General features: G+C 44.7%; 1 protein-coding gene across 2 annotated transcripts in view; it reads left to right on the plus strand.

The window, feature by feature from the left end:
• Window positions 1–25,908, plus strand: part of cusr (Copper-only SOD repeat protein) — a 196,554-nt gene that overhangs the window by 115,448 nt on the left and 55,198 nt on the right. For both annotated transcript variants that reach the window (XM_068053024.1, XM_068053025.1), the window contains exons 4-5: window positions 14,049–14,132; window positions 15,282–15,383. In XM_068053024.1, coding sequence (XP_067909125.1) covers window positions 14,049–14,132; window positions 15,282–15,383 — 186 coding nt within the window. The remainder of the gene's footprint in view (window positions 1–14,048; window positions 14,133–15,281; window positions 15,384–25,908) is intronic.

Here is a 25,908-nt window from a genome sequence, read left to right on the forward strand (position 1 = left end):
GCTCGAAAAGCCTGTGAACACGGAGGTCCTGACAATATTATTAACCTCATTAACTTTTGCTCTTTCCGTTTCTCGCCCGTGAGTCAGTTGGATGGACAGGCTGGCTGGCTGCTAACGGGGAAAAGCAATGGCAGGGGACCACAGCCAGGGACCATTAGGGACCACAGCAGGAGGTCCATAATTAAACACAAGGGCATAACTTTTTATATTCACTGCATGGGCGGTAATCTGATGGAACGGTTTGCCCATTGAAATTAATGGAATAAAAATCAGGCGGGTTTCTTAATAGATGAGCAATCCACTCCATCCATGCAATGAAGAGGAAAATTTGCCGTAATATTATAACTGTAGCCTACTGAATTATTCATATTCTGGGAAGCTGGCAAAAATCCATACTTCAGCACAGAAGGGGTAAAGGGAAAATAATGCAGGAGGAAAAGGAGAAAAATATAACTTAGTTAAGGCTCAGTACGTTTGGCCAAAACAAAATATAGTAAAGCATGCAAAGAAAAAATTATATTGCCTGCAACCTCAAACACGTGTCTAAGCTGAAGAGTCATTTTAGATTTAAGGACTAAGTTACTAAAACACTAGAATATGTTGAGTTAAGTACTACTCGTCTTGCTCTCATATAGCAATGCAGTATCCGTTTACGTCTGTCTCCAAAAGTGTTAAGAAATTATGTATTATATTTCAGTTTATTGTTAGAGGGAATAGAAGATTTTTCTTTACCTCCTATTGTGATGAACATTGCCAGGTTTGCTGATTCATTCCTTACTGGAAGACATGTGGCTGTTGGGCACTGCAGCAGAATGCTTGAGATCAGAGCTTAGTGGGGTGGGGAGTGAGAGTGTGGAGAAAAAAAAGTGACAATTGTGGCAGTGTGGAGAGGTCATGATCATGAGAAAAAAGGCTGAACGCTTCCTGGAGGGATCAATCCTGCTCCTCCTGGCCCACAAGGAGTGCTCTAAACGCACTAACCAGCTGGAACCGGCAGCTCTTGTGTCCGTTTTGCGGCCTGGGTTCCCAAGCCCTGGGAAAGCTGGTCGGCAGTTATTAAGTTTAAATCAAGCTTCCAAGTGCACTGTGGCAGCCTGATTTAAATAAGATAATAAAGTATCCCAAGTCTCCAAAATTGGGATACATGAACGCCTTTCAACCCATTGGTGTATAAATAGTTGGGGAGGCGTTGTCCAATTTTGAAACTGCACCCCCCCACCACCACCAACCCCAACTGGGGTTAATATTGAGGCAACAGTGTTGCACCCAATAGATGAAAACACGCAGTCAGTTGTATTGTTCTGACTGCTTATGGGAAGGAAAGAGCTGTTTTCATTAGCACACGTTTTCCAGTAAGGAATGAATCAACAAACCTGGCAATGTTCACCACAATAGGAGGTAAAGAAAAATCTTCCATCCCCTGTAACAATAAACTGTAATATAATACAACATTTCTTAACTCTTTTGGAGACAAAGGTAAGTGGATACTGCATCGTTATATGAGAACAAGACAAGTAGTACTTAACCCAACATATTCTCGTGTTCTGGTAGCTGAGTCCTTGAATTTAAAATGACTCTTCATCTTAGACATATGTGTTTGAAGTTGCAGGTTAATATAATTTTTTCTTTGCATGCTTTACTATATTTTGTTTTGGCCACATGTAGTGAACCTTAATTAAGTTATATTTTTCTCTTTTTCCTCCTGCATTATTTTCCCTTTACCCCTTCTGTGCTGAAGTATGGACTTTTGCCAGCTTCCTAGGAAAAAATAAATTATTAGGCTTGTTAGAATATTCCTCATTGTATGAATGGAGTGGATTGACTGGCCACTAAGAAATGCACCCAATTTTTATTCCATTGATTTCAGTCGGCGATCCGCTACACCAGATCACTGATAATGCAGTGAAGATGAAAATGTAGCCTTTTGTGTTTAATTACGGGAGTCTTGCTTGTAGTCATTAAAAGGGTGCAGAAAAGATTCACCAACATAATAACAGGAATAAGAGGTTTTAGTTATGAGGAGAGACCAGAGAAACTGGGTATCTTTTCATTACAACAAAGAAGGTTAAAATGACTGATATAAGTGTTCAGAATTATGAGAGATTTGGGAAGGTAACCTTTTCCACTGTTAGTTGGTAATTAAATTGCATAAATTTAAGATCACCACCAAAAAAATGAAGGGAGAGGTTAAGAGCATTGTAGTTTATACAGAGAGATGTTATGACGTGGAATGCTTTACCAGGAAGCAATAGTGGAAACTGAGTCCATCATAGCTTTTAAAAGAGAAATAGATAAATAATGAAAAAGAAAACTTAAAATGATATGAGGAAAGTGGAGGAAAACGGGACGAAGTGGATAGCTGGCACAGGTGCAATGGGCTGAAGGGCCACCTCCTGTTCTATAAGATTGTATGATTCTCTCTCACCTAAATTGGCCATTCTTCACATGTTGCTCTGGATACAAATAACTGTAGGTGATTCAATTGTGGGGCCAATTATAAATGAGTCAAATCCTGTTCACATTTGAACTCCATATGCACGTTTCCAGCAGAGTTTACTGCATAGATGAAAAAAACAAAAGCACTTGCATTTATATAATGCTTTATAACTGATGTTCCAAAGTGTTTCACATCCATTGAATTATCTCGATCCATTAGAATTACTTCAGTTTAATGTCTCACATGAAGGACACATCTCTGAGTATGCTACACTTCTTCAGTATTGCACTCAAGTGGCAGAATACATTATATATTTAAATCCTAGATTTGGTCCTAGATTGAGAACCATCAGACAAACAACTAATATAAGATCTCGGGCTATTTCTGCCTGTAGTTTGGGGTCCTAAAGTCAACTGTAGCAATTTGTTGCATTCTTCCAAGATTAGCTAATTTAGAACAGGCTAAGGAACAAATCGAGCCTTCCTATTTTACACAACTCAGTCAATGCCTGCTGATTTTTGTTGCCGGTTATTGAGTCAGGGGGAAAGCCCTATATTTTTATACTTAAAAACATACAATAGAAATTCTAATCATGAGTTGCTCTGCTAGAACTTCTGCCTGCCACTTTGGCCTCCATATGAACTTGTCCCAAATCCTGGGGAAGGGGTCATTAAAAATTTGGGGTTTTATGATTTTAGTGACCACACCTGTAGGAACATAATAGTGGAAACCAGTCTTTATGATTGTTAAGGACAGAATTGAGAGAGAACTGAAACCCCAGTTGTTTCCCCTTCACTGTCCATAATCAGTGAGCTTTTTGACAAAGATGTGTGTGTTTCTTAACCCTTGAGGGTATGGCCAATTTGAATATCCAGCAGCATGCTTTTCATGGTTTTAAATAAAGAGGATTATTTTTATTCACAAGTTCACCCCGAAAGTCTAATTCTATGTCACTCACTACTCACACACACACAGACACACATACACACACACACACACACTTGAGAAAGAAAGCCGTTGAAAGGATAATGCGCTTTTACAAATTGCAAACAAAAGAATAGTTTGTAAATCACGTGACTTGGCTCCTCTTGGAGAAAAGGCATGCGTTGTGGGCCCGGTGAAGAGGACGTGTTCTCTCCTGAAGTGCAGTTAGTTGGATTTGATATAAAGCCTGGCTCGGGTATAAAATTAAAACCCGACCACAGCCAACCCGAACCCGACCCAGGCCCAAGCCCTTTAATTTTTTTCGCGCCCGACCCGATCCGACACAAATATCCTTCATCTTTTCCGGTAGCAGGCTATTCCTGCAGCTGGAGTTGTGGGGAATCATGGGTAAGCCTGATCCCATGACTTCCTGGAAGCAGCACTGTGCGGCCTGACCCAAGCCTGAATGCTGGACTTGGACTTTCGACCCGACCCAAACCGAACCCGACGCATGTAGTCGGGTCTAGTCGGGTTTGGGTCGGGTAGCCAGGCTTTAATTTGATAGCTGGAGTCATATCTCAAAGTCGTTGCAGAATTCTCTCGAAGAGGTGGATTTTCAGCAGGTCATGAAGTTAGTTGCTTGCAGACTTATTACTAGGACATCGATTTTCTGTATGGGTGGACTTGAAAAGGAACAGGTTCGGAAACTTTAAGATGTTACAGCCTCCAGTTCTTTTAAAGCACGATGGTACGGCCTTGGTCAGTTTGCTGCTTTTTCTGCAGTCTGTATTTTAAAGATTGTTAAGAGGAGACCAACATGGCTGCCCCACCATGTGAAATCTCACAGTTCCTTTTCCAAATATGAAGGGGGTTTAGGTTGATTTGCCTCATCCTGTATATTGTTCTAAGACATTCATCATGAGGAGGATTAAGACAATCACCTTCTTTGTTTCAGGAGAAAACCATTCAATTCAGGAATGTCTCCCTATGGCATTGATGACACCTCTTAGTCTGGAAGGTATTCTTCTGTCCTTTCAGACAGTGAGTCAGTTTTTGAATACATAGGTCAGGTCAGCTGACCTTCGACAGCCATCTTTGCGGGCCATGCCCACTTTTAATGTCCATTGAGGTTCATTTAAAACAAAAGGAAAATTCAGTTCCAGAAGTTGCTGTGCTGAATATAGTCCATGTTTAAAGTTATGCATAGGACACGCCTGTACTGGGTATGACAATGACCAACAAAAAGTCAGAATGGCATGCCAATGCACTGATGGAGATTGTAGCAGGATAGTTCGGCCAAAGATCTAAGGCAAGATTTTCACTTCTCTTTGACTACATACTGTCTGGCTCACAGCAATCGCTCCCTCCGGGATGCCTTTGGACACTAACACCATGGGGCCCACTTGCTGCCCAGAAGGACACCTGCTACCTAGTTGTAGGGGCAGGTAGATAAAGTGCCTGCTTTTCTCTCTGGCAAGATTTGCTGGGTTTGGCGTCAAGGCTGGAAATGCAGTGGGTCTGTGTCCTGCCCTAAAATGCTTGTGCTTCTGCTGATGTTGCATCAGACATTTGGCCTGTGAGTGAGCAAAATTTCTACCTCAATAGTGTTTGATTTTATCCTACTGTTTGATGATGTCCTAAAGATTTTTTCACCCTTGCCGTTGTTAGGTTTGTGCACTGTATATAAGAAGCAAGCTCGAGTCATCATACACTCCATCTATTTATACTGAATAACATATGGTAACGTGCTGTGCAATTAGGCTGGATTTTATTTTGCCCTTGGAGACAGGAATGGAGGTGGGGGGTGGGGGGTACACAAAATGGCATGGGGTGGCATTAGGCGGTATGCCTGATGTTGTCCTGCCCCCATGCCATTTTGTTTGTGGTGAGCACCGTGGCAGATGGGAGGTCTGCTGGGAGGCCAACTAAACCCTTAGGGCCACTTAAAAAGGCTGCTTCCAGCCTCTGCTGGCATTTTGGCAATGTTGGAGGGGCCTGCTGCTGCTGGCATCCTCCTTGTGGGCTCGGGGTGGGGGGAGGTGGCCCTCTTCTGGGTGCTATCCATGGTTTCTGAAACAACTACAGCATTGAACTGAGATTAGATTGAAATGTTTAGAAAAGTATGAATTTGAGACAGTGTTATGAGTGCTTCCAGTTTTTTTGTTAAATTTTGAGGATTTGTGTTTTAAAACATATATTCTTTTTTGGGTATTTTTTGTAATAGAGCTCTAAAGAGTAAATCTTTTTTCGGTTATCTGGTATGTATGTGTATGTGTGTGAGTGAGGGGCTAAGGTAAAAAGGGAACTTTCATATTTCGATCTGTGTATTTATGCTTTGCTTCCTTACTAGTTAAGACTTGTTTTATAATAAATTGTTAATCTTGTTGTTTATTAAAGAAACCTGATTGGTGTGTTTTACTCTGGGATAAAAATAGAGTCGATGATTGACCATATCGGTAACTGGGGAAAAATTTAAATATATGTTGTGACCTGTGGAGAAGTAGAACTAGAAAAACAGTGCACTCCTCCTGCCTCTTTCGGAATAACGGGAAATAAAGGGACTGTGTATGTCCATACATTAAACCTTTGAAAAATCTCAGTCACAAAGTTTAGGATTTTCAGATATGAAATAGTGTGACATTTGGATCAGATAAAAGAACTTTCAGAATTAATAATGGCTTTAGGAGAGTCATAGAGTCATACACCACAGAAACAGGCCCTTCGGCCCATCGTGTCTATGCCGGTCATCAAGCACCTAACTATTCTAGTCCCATTTTCCAGCACTTGGCCCGTAGCCTTGTATGCTATGGTGTTTCAAGTGCTCATCTAAATACTTCTTAAATGATGTGAGGGTTCCTGCCTCCAGCACCACTTCAGGCAGTGTATCCAGATTCCAACCACCCTCTGGGTGAAAATTTCTTTCCTCAAATCCCCTCAAAACCTCCTGCCCCTTACCTTAAATCTATGCTGCCTGGTTATTGACCCCTCCGCTAAGGGAAAAAGTCTCTTCCTATCTAACCTATCAATGCCCCTCATAATTTTGTATACGAGATCAGAACCTTCATGGTTTAATGTCAGAATTATTTAGGTAACAAAGTTATTAATTCCGGTTGTGTTCCTGGGTTTAGTACCGTGTTAGCAACTTTGATTTCAGTGACATAAACTGAAGATCCATGTTAGATTGCAAAATTCAGTCCATAATTTCTGAACACAACACAAAGGCCAGAATTTTTCCCTCGGCGACGGAATCTGTCCACCGCCTCCGCCTGGCCTGGGGATCCAGATCGCACTTTGCGGTGCACAGGCCTTTAATTGGTCTGAGGCAAGACATCCACCGCATTCAGCAGGAAGTCCTGCCAGTAGATCTGCCGGCCAATCAGCGGACTGGCAGCTCTCTGTCCCAGCAGTGCCACCGGGAGTGGTGGCCGCTGCTGGGACTGCAACCCAACAATCAGAAAGAAGATGTTGGGAGCCCTGGAATGGAGGTAGGCTTTTGGTGCCTCACCTGGGGTGATCGTTTGGGCTCCGGCGAGGCAAGGGTAGTCGATTGGGGGGACGGGGGGTGGGAGGGGGTGCGTTTTGGGTATTGGGGGTGGTTGGGGCAGCAGGGGCGTCCCTCCGTCGGGGACAGGGTATTTGATGAGGAGGGCCCTCTCCCTGGCCATCAGAAAGCCTCCTACTTCTGTCAGGCGGCTTCTCTTGGGCCTGGGCCACCCGACCAGCCACTTAAGGGCCTTGATTAGATTGGGGCGGGCGGGCCGGTTTTTGCCACCGCCGCCCTGCGTAAAGTGGCGGTGGATGCGGGAGCGGGTCAGGAAGGGCCCCTCGAGCCTCCGCTCCATTTTACGCCCCGACTCCCGACCCCTGCCACATTCCTGCTCTTTTGCGGGGGGGGGGGGGGGAGGGAATAAAATTCCAGCCAAACAGAAGAGTAAGTGCAGTTTGTACTTATTCTCGATGATAACAATTTCCACCTTTGACCATATAAGTGTTTTTCCATTACCCTACCCTTTTCTGGATCATTCAAAAATGTAATCAGATTGTTTCAATAAGACAGTGTTGTTACGGCCAAGTGGTGAGAAAGATGGATTGTTCTCCTTGGAGAAGAGAAGGTTGAGAGGAGATTTGTTTAGTTTAGAGTTTAGTTTAGAGATACAGCACTGAAACGGGCCCTTCGGCCCACCGAGTCTGTGCCGACCATCAACCACCCATTTATACTAATCCTACACTAAATCCATATTCCTACCACATCCCCACCTGTCCCTATATTTCCCTACCACCTACCTGACCTAGGGGCAATTTATAATGGCCAATTTACCTATCAACCTGCAAGTCTTTGGCATGTGGGAGGAAACCGGAGCACCCGGAGAAAACCCACGCAGACACAGGGAGAACTTGCAAACTCCACACAGGCAGTACCCAGGATTGAACCCGGGTCACTGGAGCTGTGAGGCTGCGGTGCTAACCACTGCAGATGAGGTATTTAAAATTATTAAGTGTTTGGTAGAGTAAATCAAGAAAAACTTTCTAACAGCTAAGTGTCAATAACCAGAAGGCATCAATTTAAGATGATTTGGCCAAAGAACCAGAGGCACTTTGAGATAAGGTGCTGGATACAGATTCAACAACCTTAAAGGGACTTGGATAACGACTTGGAATAATTGCAGGGGGAGGGGGAAAAGGAGTGGACTAACCGTGCGGCACAGTGGTGCTGTGATTAGCACTGCAGCCTCACAGCTCCAGCGACCCAGGTTCGGTTCTGGGTACTGCCTGTGCGGAGTTTGCAAATTCTCCCTGTGACCGCTTGGGTTTCCGCCGGGTGCTCCAGTTTCTTCCCACAGCCAAAGACTTGCTGGTTGATAGGTAAATTGGCCATTGTAAATTGCCCCTAGTGTAGGTAGGTGGTAGGAGAATGATGGGGATGTGGTAGGGAATATGGGATTAATGTAGGATTAGTATAAATGGGTGGGTGATGGTCGGCACAGACTCGGTGGGCCGAAGGGCCTGTTTCAGTGCTGTATCTCTCTATGAAGGGTGTAGGTGATTCCTCCTATTCAACTCCCAACAAACCGCAGCAAGTGTTTTTATTATTAGGGTTTAGCCCTTTTGTGTTTATTTGTCAAATAAACAGACGGCGACAGGCTTTCTTGTATATTTAAAACAGAAGATTAATTATTTCTTGAGCAATATGTCGCAACCGCACCCACTCATACACGCGCACGCGCTCCCACACACACACACAACAAGAGTTGGATAGAGAGGAAAAGGCGTAAGTGGTTTGAAGTGAGGTAGGGTTTTGAAGTTCATTATAAACCTGTGGAATTTTCTCAGAGATCAATTTATCTTTAGTTGCAGGCCTGGCCTGGGGGGGTGTTTCAGATTTCTCTGTTGGTTGAAAGTTCAGTTTGAGACAGTGGATCACGTCCAATTCTCTGCTGCACAAGTTGAAATGTAGAATTCGCGGGGGTGGGGTGGGGCGTGGGGCGCGCCTTCCTTTTGGCTTTTTGGATTTTCTCCCAGCTCTCAACTGGACAAGCTTTGGAGATGCTTTTCCTGGGTCTGTCTCCTTCTCCCTCGCTATCTTTTAAGCTAAAAGTCTCTTACATATTGCTTCTGTTGGGAGACGCAGATCCTCCTCACTGTGGTGAGCAACAATAGCATAGGTTGTGGCTACTTCACACCTTCTTTGTTTTAGAAGAACCCATTCATTTCAAATTGTCTCCTGATGGGCTCAGGATGGGTTTAATTGACACCTCTTAGCTTTGGAATGGAATCCTTTATCCTTGTCAGACAGTAGACAGTTTGAATATACAAGGCGAGGTCTTTTGACCTTTGGTGGCCATTTTGAACCACATTGTTCACTTTTTAAAAAGTCAGTTTTTATAACTCTTCAGGTTGAGTTTGTGTATTTTCAATCGCTGTATTTTATTTGAGCATAACAGTGTGTACAGAAGTGCAGTATGAAGAAATATAAATATGAAGACAATCTTGAAAACTTGGATTTTTTTGTTGGAATAATTCAGATTATTGGAAGATATGATAGATGTGTTTAAAATTACAAAAGGATAAGAGAGGATAGATAGAAGCAGACTGTTTACAATAGTTGAAGAATCAAGATTGTGGCATAGATATAAGATTAAATGCATGAGATTAGGACAGAGGGCAGAAGAGACATGTAAGGCTATGGAATTCGTGTACAGGGTTGGTGCTTGAGGCAGAAACTATGTCATTATTCAAGGTTAAATTGAATAGATGGTGAAGGAAAAGAGGATGAAGGGATATGCCACCAGGCTATACAAGTGTGATTAGAACTCTTTGCTCATGAGAAGTGTAAATGCTAATAGAGACTGGTTGGGTTGAATGGTCTTTTTCTTGTTGTAATTTCTCTTAAATAGATGTAATTGGGTCCTAGTGGGAATATTTGCTAAAGTGGTTGGGGAGGGTTTAAACTAAAATGGCAGGGGGATGGGAACCTTTGCAAGGAGCCAGAGGAGGTTGTGTGGGGGGTGGGGGGTGGGGGGGGAATCAAAGACAAGTACAAAAGACAATAAGGGGAATAAGAAAAGTGATAGGCAAGGAAATCAAGGGCCAGAATCAAACATGGCCACAGTGAAAAATAGTGGGAAGGGGACAAGTAATGTCAAAAAGACAACCCTTAAGGCTTTGTGCCTTAATGCGCAGAGCATTCGCAATAAAGTGGATGAATTAATCGTGCAAATAGATGTAAACGGGTATGATATAGTGGGACTACGGAGACATAGCTGCAAGGTGACCAGGGATAGGAAATGAACATCCAGGGGTATTCAGTATTTAGGAAGGACAGACAAAAAACAAAAGGCGGTGGAATTGCATTGCTGGTTAAAGAGGAAATTAACGCTAGAGTGAGGAAAGATATTAGCTCTGACGATGTGGAATCTGTATGGGTAGAGCTGAGAAACACTAAGGGGCAAAAAACGTTAGTGGGGGCTGTATATAGACCTCCAAACTGTAGTGGTGATGTTGGGAATGGCATTAAACAGGAAATTAGAGACAAATGCGATAAAGGAACATCTGTAATTATGGGTGATATTTAATCTGCATATAGATTGGGCAAATCAAATTAATCACAATACCGTAGAGGAGGAATTTTTGGAGTGTATACGGGATGGTTTTCTGGACCAATACGTTGAGGAACCAACTAAAGAACAGGTCGTCCTAGACTGGGTATTATGTAATGAGAGAGGAATAATTGACAATCCAGTGGTGTGAGACCCCTTGGGGATGAGCAACCATAATATGATAGAATTCTTCATCAAGATGGAGAGAGGAATATGCATTGACACCTGGGTGTTCTCATACACCAGTCACTGAAGCTAAGCATGCAGGTGCAACAGGCGGTAAAAAAGGCAAATGGTATGTTGGCCTTCATAGCGTGAGGATTCGAGGACAAGAGCAGGGATGTCTTGCTGCAATTATACAGGGCCTTGGTGAAACCACACCTGGAATCTTGTGTGCAGTTTTGGTCCTATCTGAGGAAGGACGTTCTTGCTATAGAGGGAGTGCAGCAAAGGTTTACTAGACTGATTCCTGCGATGGCGGGACTGATGTATGAGGAGAGATTGAGTTGATTAGGATTATATTCGCTAGAGTTCAGAAGAGTGAGGGGGGATCTCATAGAAACCTATAAAATTCTAACAGGACTTGACAGGGTTGATGCAGGAAGGATGTTCCCGATGGTGGGGGAGTCCAGAACCAGGAGTCATAGTCTAAGGATACGCGGTAAACCTTGCAGGACTGAGATGAGGAGAAATTTCTTCACCCAGAGAGTGGTGAGCCTGTGGAATTCGCTACCACAGAAGGCAGTTGAGGCCAAAACATTGTATGTTTTCAAGAAGGAGTTAGATATAGCTCTTGGGTCTAAAGGGATCAAAGGGTATGGGGCGAAAGCGGGAACAGGTTACTGAGTTGGATGATCAGCCATGATCATAATGAATGACGGAGCAGGCTCGAAGGGCTGAATGGTCTACTCCTGCTCCTATTTTCTATGTTTCTATGTTACATTGGGTGTAATTGTCAATTAAAAGATGCCAGTGAAAAAAATAACAATGCTAAGTCATTTTCATAGCAATGCAAAGTGATTTTGGGTGTGCATTAATGTAAAAAAATAGCCCCATAACCTGGGTATCAAGTTCTGATCTGATTTGAATGCACTTAATTGAGGTGATGTAAGACTGCGCCTCCTCCCGCCATGCCCATCACTGCCATGAAGATATCTTACACACTTTGAGTTCATGTTGACTGCACTATGTTGGTATTCAGAGGGATCTGGGTATCCTTGTATTCAAATTATAGAAATATATCATGTAGGTACCACAAGCAATTAGGAAAACAACTGGTATATTGGCCTATATTACAAAGGGATTGCAGTATAAGAGGAAAGATGTCTTACTGCAGTTATATAGGATCTTGGTGAGACTACAACTGGAGTATTGTGTACAGTTTTGGGCTCCACACCTAAAGAAGGATATACTTGCCTTAGAGGATATGCAACAAGGATTCACCAGATTGATTCATGGGATTAGGGGATTTTCTGACAAGAACCAATTGAGTCAACTAGGCCTATATTCCCTGGAGTTTAAAAGAATGAGAAGTGATCTCATTGAAACATATATCATTCTTAAGGGGATTGACAGCACAGATGCTGGAAGGATGTTACTCCTGGCTGGGAGTCTACTACTGGGGTTCACAGTTCTCAGACTAAAGGTTCAGCCATTTACCACTGAGATGAGGAGAAATCTCTTCACCCAAATGATTGTGAACCTTTGGAATTCTGTACCTCAGGGAACTGTGGATGCTCAGTTATTGAGTACATTGAAGTCAGAGGTCAATAGATTTTTGGATACTAAGGGAATCGAGGCATATGGGGATAGGGCAATAAGGTGTAGCAGGGGTAAAAGATCAGCCATGATCTTATTCAATGGCGGAGTAGACTTGAGGGGCTGAATGGCCTACTCCTGCTCCTATTTTGTATGTTTTTTGTTCTTAAGCATCACAGCAGGCTAGAATCAAAACTGTTCAGGTTATCCACTGAGCTCTGGAAACTTATAAAATTTTGAATGGAATTTTGTTATTGTTAATTGAAAGTACATGCTCCCACTGCCCTCTCTTAAAATGAAGAAAATAGTTGCATGAGGAGTGGAAAGCATCAAAATTTTAATTTGGTTTTGGTCAGACATAGACCAATGTACACTATAACAAGGTTTTCCTATGTGCATTGCACCTGGCAATAACCAGTTTCAGGTTATTTGTCACAATTCTTCTTCTTCTTTGGCCTCCTTGTCTTGAGAGACAATGGGTAAGCGCCTGGAGGTGGTCAGTGGTTTGTGAAGCAGCGCCTGGAGTGGCTATAAAGGCCAATTCTAGAGTGACAGACTCTTCCACAGGTGCTGCAGATAAAATTGGTGGTCGGGGCTGTTACACAGTTGGCTCTCTACTTGCGCTTCTGTCTATTTTCCTGCCAACTACTAAGTCTCTTCGACTCGCCACGCTTTAGCCCCCGCCTTTATGGTTGCCCGCCAGCTCTGGCGATGGCTGGCAACTGACTCCCACGACTTGTGATCAATGTCACAGGACCTCATGTCGCGTTTGCAGACGTCTTTAAAGCGGAGACATGGACAGCCGGTGGGTCTGGTACCAGTGACGAGCTCACTGTACAATGTGTCCTTGGGGATCCTGCTATCTTCCATGTGGCTCACATGGCCAAGCCATCTCAAGCGCCGCTGGCTTAGTAGGGTGTATATGCTGGGGATGTTGGCCGCCTCGAGGACTTCTGTGTCGGAGATACGGTCCTGCCACCTGATGCCAAAGATTTTCTGGAGGCAGCGAAGATGGAATGAATTGAGATGTCGCTCTTGGCTGACGTACATTGTCCAGGCCTCGCTGCCGTAGAGCAAGGTATTGAGGACACAGACTTGATACACTTGGACTTTTGTGTTCTGTGTCAGTGCGCCATTTTCCCACACTCTCTTGGCCAGTCTGGACATAGTAGAGGAAGCCTTTCCCATGCGCTTGTTTAATTCTGCATCGAGAGACAGGTTACTGGTGATAGTTGAGCCTAGGTAGGTGAACTCTTGAACCACTTCCAGAGTGTGGTTGCCGATAATGATGGATGGGGCATTTCTGACATCCTATCCCATGATGTTCGTCACAATATAGCATAACTAAAACAAGTCACTGAGGAAAGAACGATAATTGCCGGAATTTGCTCAGTTTTCAGCACTTCAAGTGGTCCTTTACGATGAATGTTAATTTGTTGCCTGAATTATTTTGGTACTATTGCATGTACAAGTTAGGCTCAGCATATGTCAGGTAGCTTTTCCTTTAGTTGAAGGAGAGCTGTGCCCTCAAGGCTAGGGTCAGTGATCAAAAATATTAGATTAGGGTTGTGTTGTTGCCTTAATAGAAAAGGAGGTAGTAAGGGAAAAGAATGACGAGACATGAAAAGGTTGTAGATTGTAGATGTAGTGAAGTCAGAGGTCGTATGTTAATATTCCTTCCTGTGAACAGTAAACAGTCCCTTTGTTCTCCTCCTTCTTTCCCACTAAGGATATAAAAGATTATCACAGGAAAAAACAAAGTAAAAAAAGTGGAAATTGTGTGTTTCCTGTTGGAACTATTGATGTTTAACACACTCTCCTTTCGTTACCAGTCGCAACAGGTCTTCGCAGATGGGAGTTCAAGTGACACAACTATGGAGATAGCCCTTAAGCCAACCAAATCTAATGCAGATGATGTAAGTGCCAACATTATTCAGTACATTGCTTTTAGCTTGAGCCAGGTGCACTTGAAATTAGTTCCAAGACTACTTCTGCAGTTAAGCTTTCACTGAAAACAATAATGGGTTCATGGGGTTACCAGATGCACCTTACAAAGCTGATTCTAGTTAAAGGAATGAATGCTCCAAACATTGTTTATTAGAATCTGAAGAACTCCAATGTACCACAGCATATTTCCATACATTCATGCGTTCTGAAAAATTTGTTGTTTTCATCTAAAATTTGCAACATGAATATATTCTTGCTAATATTTCTATAATATTAAAGTGTATGTTTTTTATGATAAATTTATTTCAAATTTCTTCTTCCCCCTCCTGTTGTTAATTAATCACCTTCATTAACTTTCTTGGGAGAAACTTTAAGAATTTAAGACAGCCTGAAATGAGAAAAGGCCATTCATCTCATAATTTTTGCATCTTCAGCAGATCTTTAACCCATCATGGGCTCGATTACACCCATTCAATGTCATGAAGGATAGCTATGCATAAACAGTACTAGAATGCAAACACAACCAGGCAACATTCATAAATCAGACTCTTCCACTTTTTGTCCTGGCCTACAGTCTTTTTCTAAAAAATAAAAAACATTCCTTTTTTTATTATTCATGGCTGACGTTAACTGCTCATCTCTAGTTGCCTGAAGAAAGTGGTGTTGGGCCTCCTTCTTGAATTGCAGCAAGTTATTCTTTGTAGTAGTTTGGTGCAACTGAATGGCTTGCTAGCTAGAGTCAACCACGTTGTTGTGGAATTGGAGTAACATATAGGCCAGATCTTAATTTCTCCAACAATCCAGAAGCTTCATGGTCAGTTTGACTGATACCAGCTTTTTATTTCCAACTTTTTAAAACTGAATTAAAATTCTCAAGTTGCCATGGTAGGATTTTAACTCACATTACTGGATTATTTGTCCAAGCCTCTAGATTACTAATCTAGTAACATAATCATTGCTCTATTATACCCTATAAAGCAGGATGTACAAAATTCTTCACTTCCAACAAATTACTTTTTGAAGTGGAGTCATGTCGGCAAGTATGGGCATAATATTAAGAATGCACTTATAAAGATGCTGCTTTCCACATTAAGCAATAGGATTTGTTTACTCCACAGACCAATGATCTAATGTGGCATGTTCATACCAATCCTCGACAGTACATTGAGAACTGCAGTGGTGTAGGAGGACACTATAATCCTTACAATATAGACACAGAGGTAAGTGGTGCTTCCCTTTAATCTCTTGATACAGACTACAAAGAGCAAAACATCAATCACTGAAAATTATACTGGTATTAAGTAGACGTTGGGCACTTGTCTTTTAATAATAAAGTATTAAATAGTATTGCTAAAGAAAGGAACAAATATTTTCCTTTGTTTGAAAAGTTAGGCGCTCTTTTACTAAATTGTCATTGGTTTATAATGGTTGGCTTGGCATCCTTTCAACTATGAAAGATGATGGACATGCAGGAAACAATCCATTAGGTGGGTTGTCTTCTCTTGGTGCACTTTTTTGATGGCTGTGAAGGCCAATCCTTGAGAGGCAGGTTCTGCCACAAGTGCTGCACATGAAGCTGCCAAGTGATCCTGTGAGTTGTTGTTTTTGACATTGGTGCCTATTGCCGAACTGCTGTCGCAACTGATCGTCGTGGTCGCGCACACCAGTCCACAGGATGTGTCGCTATTTCCCTCTTTCGCCAGCTAGTGATTTCCAGGTGTGATAGTCGACATTGAGAGTCTTTGTGTCATGCTTGCCAGCAGCCTTGAAGCAGAGCTTTGCGCACTCCACTGGTCATCTGGCCCCAGCTACCTGACCATCTAGAAGGTCCTAGGGTATGCGACCGTCTTCCATCCCGCGGATATGTCTGATGCACCAAAGACACCTCTGTTTGATTAGTGCCAACACACTTGGGAGCTCTGCCTTTGGTAAGACTGCCACATTTGTAATTTTGTCCTGCAAGGATATACCCATGATGCACCGCAGACAGAGAAGATGGAAATTATTGAGCTTCCTTTCCTGGTAGCGGTAAGTTGCCAATGTTTCACAGCCATACAGCAAGGTGCTGAGAACACAGGCCTTAATAACCATCAGCTTGGTCCAAAGGGTCAGCTTGGTGTTATCCCATGCACGTTTTGCAAGTTGACCAAAGGTGGTAGCTTCTTTCCCTATGTGTGTATCGAGCTCTACATCAAGGGACAGATTGTCTGTCATCGTGGAACCAAGGTAACAACATTTTCTAACCACTTCCAGTGAGGTATTATTTAATGCGATTAGGGTCATAGATGCAACACCTTCTCCTATGACCATGGTTTTCTTGATGCTTATAGTCAAGGAGAACAAGTTACAGGCAAGGGAGAGACAGTCTTTGTAGCTGAGTTTCCACATGAGCGACTAGTGCAGCATCATCAGCTTAAAGGAGTTCTCTGATCAGGATGTGATGTGTTTTTGTCTTCGCTTTCAGCCTTGATAGATGATAGAGCTTGCCATCTGGCCTACGGTGCAAGTAGACTCCTTTCATATCTGCAGGGATGGTGAAGGTCAGGAGCATGGAGAAGAAGATGCCAAATAGATTGGGGGCCAGGGCACAACTCTGTTTTACTCCATTCTTCACTCAGAAACTATCGGAAGTGGAGCCATCAAACTGTACAGAGTAGTGCATGTTGTCCTGAAAGGAACTTCACACAGAAAGTAAACCCCTAGGTCTGTTCAGATTAATTTGCTGGGTCCCGTGGAAGATAAGGAATGACAGATAGTGATAATCATCTCTCACGTTAGTCCCCATCTTATAAAAATAGTTTAACAATAAAAACTGATCAAGTTAATCAGGGCTGCCTTTACACAATAGACAGTTTGGGACTCTGACACTTCACCATTCTGTGATTAGTCACTATCGACAATGATTCATAGTGAAACAAAAAAAAGAGTACTGTTAGTTCCCCCCACCCCCAGATGAAATGCCTGATAACCATGTGGCCCGTCATCTGATGCCTGGCTGAGAATTGAAGAAACTGCCACAATGGGATAATCAGGTTTGAGTGATCGGCAACCTTATTTTCAACTCAACTAATGACTTTTTTGACTGCGAATCAATTGCTCAACAATAAAAACAGATGAAGTCAATGAGGGCCACATTTACGCAATAAGCAGTTTGGGACACTGGCACTTCACAATTCTGTGATCAGTGAGACAAAAAAGAGTACTGTCAGTTCCCCCCACCCCCAGATGAAATGCCTCATAGCTGTGTGGCCCTTCATCTGATGCCCGGCTCAGGATTAATGAAACTCCCCCGGGTCTCTCCGTTCCAGGATTGATTTCCTGTTTGTGTCCCGTGCTGTCACGGTCGGATCCACCGACGTCAAGCCGGTGTTCTTCTCCAACCACTGCCTCTTACTGGCCGACTGTCACTTACAGGACGACCAGCGGGTTGGCAGGGGGACGTGGAAGCTCAATGCTACACTGCTAACCCCAGAGAACGTTGAGGAACTCAAAAGGGATTACAAGGGTTGGAGGACCGTGAAACCCCTCTTTGAGTCTCCAGTTCACTGGTGGGAAGCGATCAAGGAGAACATCAAGAGGTTCTTTATCCTCAAAGGTGTTCAGAGGGCGAGAGAGAGACAGAGGAAAATGTCCCGACTCCAAAAAAGTATGCAAAATCTGCTCCGGCTGCAGTCGATGGGGGTCGAGGTCAAGGAGGACCTCCAAGAGGTGAAGAGCCAGCAGGCCTCGCTCTTTGCCACGGAGGCCTCCAAGATCATCTTCCGGTCCAGAGACTGCTCCATTGAGCAGGATGAGACGTGCTCACGTTACTTCTTCCAAAAGGTACACAGAGAGAGCTCTGTTATCAGCAGCCTGAAGGAAGAGGATGGCTCGGTAATGTCTTTGCAGTCCGACATACTAAGGATCAGCAAATCCTTTTATGCTGGGCTGTATGACGCGAAGCCCACAGACAGCAGAGCCTCCCAGTCCTTCCTGTCATCTATCACAGAGGTCTTAGATGACAGCCCGTGGGAGAGACTGGACAAGCCGCTAACTCTGGACGAGCTGACAAAGGCCGTCGAGTCCTTTGAGATGAATAAAACTCCCGGACATGACGGCTTACCGGTCGAGTTGTACTCGGCCCTGTGGGACTGGGTCGGCCAGGACCTGCTGGAAGTATACGAGAGTATGCTCCTGGCCAGCAGCATATCAGAATCCATGAGGAAAGGCATCATCACCCTCATCTACAAGCGGAAGGGGGAGAGGGCTGAAATCAGAAATTGGCGGTCCATCTCACTGCTTAATGTTGACTACAAGATTCTGTCCAAAGTCTTAGCCAGTCGAGTCAAGACTCCTCTGGAGTTGGTGATCCACCCCGATCAGATCTGTACTTTAGTTGTTTTTTTAGTTTTAGAGATACAGCACTGAAACAGGCCCTTCGGCCCACTGAGTCTGTGCCGACCATCAACCACCCATTTATACTAATCCTACACTAATCCCATATTCCTACCACATCCCCACCTGTTCCTATATTTCCCTACCACTTACCTATACTAGGGGCAATTTATAATGGCCAATTTACCTACCAACCTGCAAGTCTTTTGGCTTGTGGGAGGAAACCGGAGCACCCGGAGAAAACCCACGCAAACACAGGGAGAACTTGCAAACTCCACAAAGGCAGTACCCAGAATTGAACCCGGGTCGCTGGAGCTGTGAGGCTGCGGTGCTAACCACTGCGCCACTGTGCCGCCCTGTACTGTACCCGGCAGGAAGATCTCCGATAGCCTCGCGCTACTCAGGGATACGATCGCCTATGTACGGGACAGGAGGGTGGACGCCTGCCTCATCAGCCTGGACCAGGAGAAGGCTTTTGACAGGATATCGCACACCTACATGATGGATGTGCTTTCCAAAATGGGGTTTGGGGAAGGAATCTGCAATTGGATCAAACTGCTCTACACAAACATCAGCAGCGCAGTTTCAATCAATGGGTGGGAATCGGAAAGTTTCCCGATCCAATCTGGAGTCAGACAGGGCTGTCCTCTCTCCCCGGTCTTGTTTGTTTGCTGTATTGAACCCTTTGCTGAGTCTATTAGGAAGGATGTGAGCATAAGAGGGGTGACAATCCCAGGCAGTGGAGGCACTCAGGTTAAAACCTCCCTGTACATGGATGACGTCGCCGTCTTCTGCTCCTTTGTCCCCTTCACCGTCAGGTCAGACTACCTGAAGGTGCTGGGGATATGGTTCGGAAGGGCCGGGGCGTGCACCAAAACCTGGGAAGAGCGAGTAGCCAAGATACAACACAAGCTGAGAATGTGGGGGCAGCGATCTCTCTCCATTGTGGGTAAGAACCTCGTCATCAAGTGCGAGGCGCTCATGTTGTTGCTGTACGTGGTGCAGGTCTGGCCCATACCCCACTCCTGCGCTGTGGCGGTCACCCGAGCCATTTTCCGCTTCATCTGGGGATCTAAAATGGACTGGGTCCAGAGGGACACAATGGTCAAACCTCTGGATAAGGGCGGGAAAAACGTACCCAACGTGGCCCTCATCCTGATGACCACCTTCGTGTGCGGCTGCATCAAGCTGTGTGTAGACCTCCAGTATGCAAACTCCAAGTGTCACTACGTGCTGAGGTTCTATCTGTCCCCGGTGTTGCGAAGGATGGGCCTGGTCACATTGCCGCGGAACGCTCCATCCAGTTGGACCGTGCCGTACCACCTATCCTTCGTGGAGCAGTTTCTGCGGGAAAACACCTTTGACCACCAATCCATCAGGCAGTGGTCTGCACGGAATGTCCTCAAGGCCCTACGGGAAAAGGAGACGGTGGATCCTGTCGGATGGTTCCCCGAGCAGACTGCCAAAGTCATTTGGCGGAATGCCTCATCACCAGAACTTTCAAACAAGCACCAAGGTGTAGCTTGGCTGGTGGTGAGAAGAGCCCTCCCCGTCAGATCCTTCCTGCACGCGCGAAGTCTCACCCCCTCCGCACAATGCCCCCGCGGTGGCTGTGGTGGGGAAGAGACAGTTGCCCACCTCCTTCTGGAATGTGTGTTTGCAAAGCAGGTGTGGAAAGAGATGCAGTAGTTTTTGTCGAGGTTCATCCCAAGCAGCTCTGTAACACAGGAGTCTGTGCTCTACGGGCTGTTCCCAGGGACGCACACCAAGACAAACATCAACTGCTGCTGGAGGACTATCAATTCGGTGAAAGACGTCTTTTGGTCTGCCCGAAACTTGCTGGTCTTCCAGCACAAAGAGTTGTCCACGATCGAATGTTGCAGATCGGCACATTCCAAGGTTCAGGACTACGCGCGGAGGGACGCACTAAAGCTTGGGGCAGCCGCAGCAAAGGCTCAATGGGGAAAGACCACTGTGTAAGGTCTCCCCACCAAGCTGAACTGAGGGGCTGGATCCATGGGAAACCCCTTGAACTGTATTGGGAAATTTTTCGTTTGCTGTAAAATGTAAAAACGAATCTGGCATGACAAATGAAATGGAAGGGTTGTGAGGCAACTCATGATTGTATTGAAGGAAACTGATCTCTCTTGCAATGTTTGTATTTTTTGGTGCTGTTTGAAACTGTTTGGTAATGTATTTTTTTACAGATTTCTATGAATAAAGTATATTTTGGAAATGAAACTCCCACAATGGAGTAATCAAGTTTGAGTGATTGGCAACTGCGAGTCAATTGCTCAACTGTTTGAACTTCTGAACCTACTAGATATGTTTGTGTTTTATCAGTTAGAAAAGCTACTTCTTTAGAAAGAACCTGATATATTATCATCATTCAACCTTATTACTCCTTGTTGGGTATAAATCTTCTCCTGCTTTTTGCCATCGAACTCCATTTTTGGACAACCAGTTACAACTGGTCGCATTGCACAGTCTGCACTTTTTCCTTTAGTATCCACAGTTCTATAGTAACTATTTTTTAGGTTTTTTTTCTGTGAGGATTCTATTTCAGTAACTGTTATAGTGACACAGGTTTAGGGTTTCCTAAGGGTATGGCCAATTGAAACCCATTTTCTCCGTCTTATTTGCAACTCTATTCTCTCCTGTTCATTTCCTTCCCACAATTCCTCGTTCTTGATGGTCTCTGGTCAGCAATTGCCCAAGGTTCTTCGTAGACATTTATTGACAATTGTCTAATTTGTTTGTTATGGTCTTTGTTTCCCTTCATGTTTCTGCATTGTACAAAAACATTGACATTGGTGTTAGAAATGCAAGGTTTGGTCTTTTGAGGTAAAGTTTTGGATCTCCAAAGTTGATATATGGTTTGGATTTCTTTACACTTTGCTTCTTGTTTTTAAGCTAATTATTTATTCAGTGCCAATCTTCACTTATTTGGTGACACCTTGGGATGAATTTCCACTATGATATTGGGGTGAGAACAGGGGTGAGGCTCATAATTTAGTGCTGCCAGCCATCATGACAGTTTGCTGTCACCATTCTGACTGATGCTGATTTTGCTCAAGGGGGAAGGTGAGACCTACCCGATTTAGATTACTTGCCAATTAAGCTTGTTAATGAGCTTGTCAGCTCGTCAAGTGTCAGTTCGGAATTTTTGTGGGGAGGCACGGGTTACACAATGGATCAGGAACAGTGCAAGTGGAAGGAAGTGTCAATGCATTGGGAAGCCAGTCTTGGCTGCGTTGTTCAATTAGGTGGGCCCATAAAAGAGGTTTAGAGGGGTTTTGAGGAAAAATGTTTTCACCCAGAGGATGGTTGGAATCTGGAACACACTACCTGAAAGGGTGGTAGAGGCAGAAACCCTCACAACATTTAAGAAGTATTTAGATGTGCACTTGAAACGCCATAGCATACAAGGCTATGGGCCAAGTGCTGGAAAATGGGATTAGAATAGATAGGTGCTTGATGGCCGGCACAGACATGATGGACCGAAGGGCCTGTTTCTGTGCTGTTTAACTCTATGGCTCTAAATCTTTGTTGAGAGTTATGAAATAGCTCCTTAAATATCTGCTGCTGATTGTCTACTGTCTAACCTTTTAACTTATTTTCCCAGTCCACTTTAGCCCACTCTATCTTCATACCTCTGTAATTGCCTTTCTATAAATTTAGGACACTAGTTTCAGACCCAAATTTCTCATCCTCAAACTGAATGTGAAATTCTATCATGTTATCTTGTCCAGAGGAACCTTTACTATGGTCATTTATTAATTCTGTCTCATTACACCTTACCAGGTCTAAAATAGCCTACTCCCAGGTTGGTTCCAAAACGTATTGTCTCTAATGCATTCCATGAACAATTGTCCAGGCTACCTTTGCTAATTTGATTAAAATCACCCACGATTATTGCAGTACCTTTCCTACAAGCCCCCATTATTTCTTGATTTATATTATGTCCTACAGTGTAGCTACTGTATGGGGACCTATAAACTACTCCCACCAGTGACTTCTGTCCTTTGCTATGTCTTATTTCCACCCAAACTGATTCTACATCTTGATCTTGTGAGACAAGATCATTTCTCACTACTGTATTGATCTCATCCTTTATTAACAGAGGTATGCAGATTGGGCCTATACTCATTGGAGTTTAGAAGCATAAGAAATTGAACATATAAGATTCTGAGGGGGCTGAGAGGATGTTGCCCCTCATGGGGGAATCTTGTACTGGGGAGCACAATTTCAAAATAAGATTTTCAGACCGAGATCAAAAGGAATTTCTTGTCTTTTCCTTTTTTCATATCCTTCTATAATGTCAAATACCCTTGAATATTTGGTTTCCAGCCATGATCACCTTGCAACCTGTTCTTTTGGGCCTCCTTATCTCGAGAGACAATGGATACGCGCCTGGAGGTGGTCAGTGGTTTGTGAAGCAGCGCCTGGAGTGGCTATAAAGGCCAATTCTGGAGTGACAGGCTCTTCCACAGGTGCTGCAGAGAAATTTGTTTGTTGGGGCTGTTGCACAGTTGGCTCTCCCCTTGCGCCTCTGTCTTTTTTTCCTGCCAACTACTAAGTCTCTTCGACTCGCCACAATTTAGCCCTGTCTTTATGGCTGCCCGCCAGCTCTGGCGAATGCTGGCAACTGACTCCCACGACTTGATCAATGTCACACGATTTCATGTCGCGTTTGCAGACGTCTTTATAACGGAGACATGGACGGCCGGTGGGTCTGATACCAGTGGCGAGCTCACTGTACAATGTGTCTTTGGGGATCCTGCCATCTTCCATGCGGCTCACATGGCCAAGCCATCTCAAGCGCCGCTGACTCAGTAGTGTGTATAAGCTGGGGATGTTGGCCGCTTCAAGGACTTCTGTGTTGGAGATATAGTCCTGCCACCTGATGCCAAGTATTCTCCGAAGGCAGCGAAGATGGAATGAATTGAGACGTCGCTCTTGGCTGGCATACGTTGTCCAGGCCTCGCTGCCGTAGAGCAAGGTACTGAGGACACAGGCCTGATACACTCGGACTTTTGTGTTCCGTGTCAGTGCGCCATTTTCCCACACTCTCTTGGCCAGTCTGGACATAGCAGTGGAAGCCTTACCCATGCGCTTGTTAATTTCTGCATCTAGAGACAGGTTACTGGTGATAGTTGAGCCTAGGTAGGTGAACTCTTGAACCACTTCCAGAGCGTGGTCGCCAATATTGATGGATGGAGCATTTCTGACATCCTGCCCCATGATGTTCGTTTTCTTGAGGCTGATGGTTAGGCCAAATTCATTGCAGGCAGACGCAAACCTGTCGATGAGACTCTGCAGGCATTCTTCAGTGTGAGATGTTAAAGCAGCATCGTCAGCAAAGAGGAGTTCTCTGATGAGGACTTTCCGTACTTTGGACTTCGCTCTTAGACGGGCAAGGTTGAACAACCTGCCCCCTGATCTTGTGTGGAGGAAAATTCCTTCTTCAGAGGATTTGAACGCATGTGAAAGCAGCAGGGAGAAGAAAATCCCAAAAAGTGTGGGTGCGAGAACACAGCCCTGTTTCACACCACTCAGGATAGGAAAGGGCTCTGATGAGGAGCCACCATGTTGAATTGTGCCTTTCATATTGTCATGGAATGAGGTGATGATACTTAGTAGCTTTGGTGGACATCCGATCTTTTCTAGTAGTCTGAAGAGACCACGTCTGCTGACGAGGTCAAAGGCTTTGGTGAGATCAATGAAAGCAATGTAGAGGGGCATCTGTTGTTCACGGCATTTCTCCTGTATCTGACGAAGGGAGAACAGCATGTCAATAGTCGATCTCTCTGCACGAAAGCCACACTGTGCCTCAGGGTAGACGCGCTCGGCCAGCTTCTGGAGCCTGTTCAGAGCGACTCGAGCAAAGACTTTCCCCACTATGCTGAGCAGGGAGATTCCACGGTAGTTGTTGCAGTCACCGCGGTCACCTTTGTTTTTATAGAGGGTGATGATGTTGGCATTGCGCATGTCCTGGGGTACTGCTCCCTCGTCCCAGCACAGGCATAGCAGTTCATGTAGTGCTGAGAGTATAGCAGGCTTGGCACTCTTGATTATTTCAGGGGTAATGCTGTCCTTCCCAGGGGCTTTTCCGCTGGCTAGGGAATCAATGGCATCACTGAGTTCCGATTTGGTTGGCTGTATGTCCAGCTCATCCATGACTGGTAGAGGCTGGGCTGCATTGAGGGCAGTCTCAGTGACAGCATTCTCCCTGGAGTACAGTTCTAGGTAGTGCTCAACCCAGCGGTCCATCTGTTTGCGTTGGTCAGTGATTATGTCCCCCGATTTAGATTTGAGGGGGGTGATCTTCTTGATGGTTGGCCCAAGAGCTCTCTTCATGCCATCATACATTCCTCTGATGTTTCCGGTGTCTGAGGCCAGCTGAATATGACTGCATAGGTGTTGCCAGTAGTCGTTTGCGCAACGCCTAGCTGTTCTTTGTGCAGTACTTCTGGCTGCTTTAAGTGCTGCGGATGTTAAATCGCTGGGGGCTTTCTTGTAGTTCAAAAGTGCAATGCGCTTAGCGGCTATGACAGGTTCCAGCTCTTCATTATGAGATTGAAACCAGTCTGCATTTCTCTTCGCACTTTTGCCGTAGGTGGTCAAAGCTGACTCATAGATGGCGTCTCTGATGTGGGCCCACTTGGTCTCAGCATCCCCTGTGGGAGTGTTTTGAAGGGCTGTTACAAGTGAATTTAGAAATTTTTGTAACAGCTGTGGGTGAGAAATTCTGCTCGTGTTGATGCGCGGGTGGCCCTTCTGCTTGGAATGATGCAACTTCTTTGGTCTGAGTCTAACCTTGCTGCACACCAGGGAGTGGTCGGTGTCGCAGTCCGCACTGTGGAAGCTGCGTGTGATTTGAACACTGTTTAAGGCGGCTCGCCTTGTGACAATGAGGTCTAGCTGGTGCCAACGACGTGATCTTGGGTGCCTCCATGAAACCTGGTGACAGGGTTTAGTGTGAAAGAACGAGTTGGTGATGCAGAGGTTGTGATAGGTACACAACTCAAGCAGTCTCTGCCCGTTCTCATTCATCCTTCCAACGCCATAGCGCCCAAGGCAGGAGGGCCATGAGTCATGGTCGGCCCCAACCCTGGCATTAAAGTCCCCCAGCAGGAATAGGTGTTCGGTGTTGGGGATGCTGCTAATGATGTTATGGAGTTGTTCATAGAACTGGTCTTTAGCTTCAGGTGCGGAACAGAGTGTTGGAGCATAGATGCTGAGTAGGTGTGCTGGACCAGAGGTGGTGAGCAGTCGGATGGACAGTATGCGTTCCGAGCCATTTGAGGGAGGCTCTATCATGCTGAGCAAGGAGTTTCTGATGGCGAAGCCCACTCCATGCTGTCTTGG

The sequence above is a fragment of the Heterodontus francisci genome, chromosome 20 (genome assembly GCF_036365525.1).
Source record: "Heterodontus francisci isolate sHetFra1 chromosome 20, sHetFra1.hap1, whole genome shotgun sequence".
NCBI classification, from domain to species: domain Eukaryota; kingdom Metazoa; phylum Chordata; class Chondrichthyes; order Heterodontiformes; family Heterodontidae; genus Heterodontus; species Heterodontus francisci.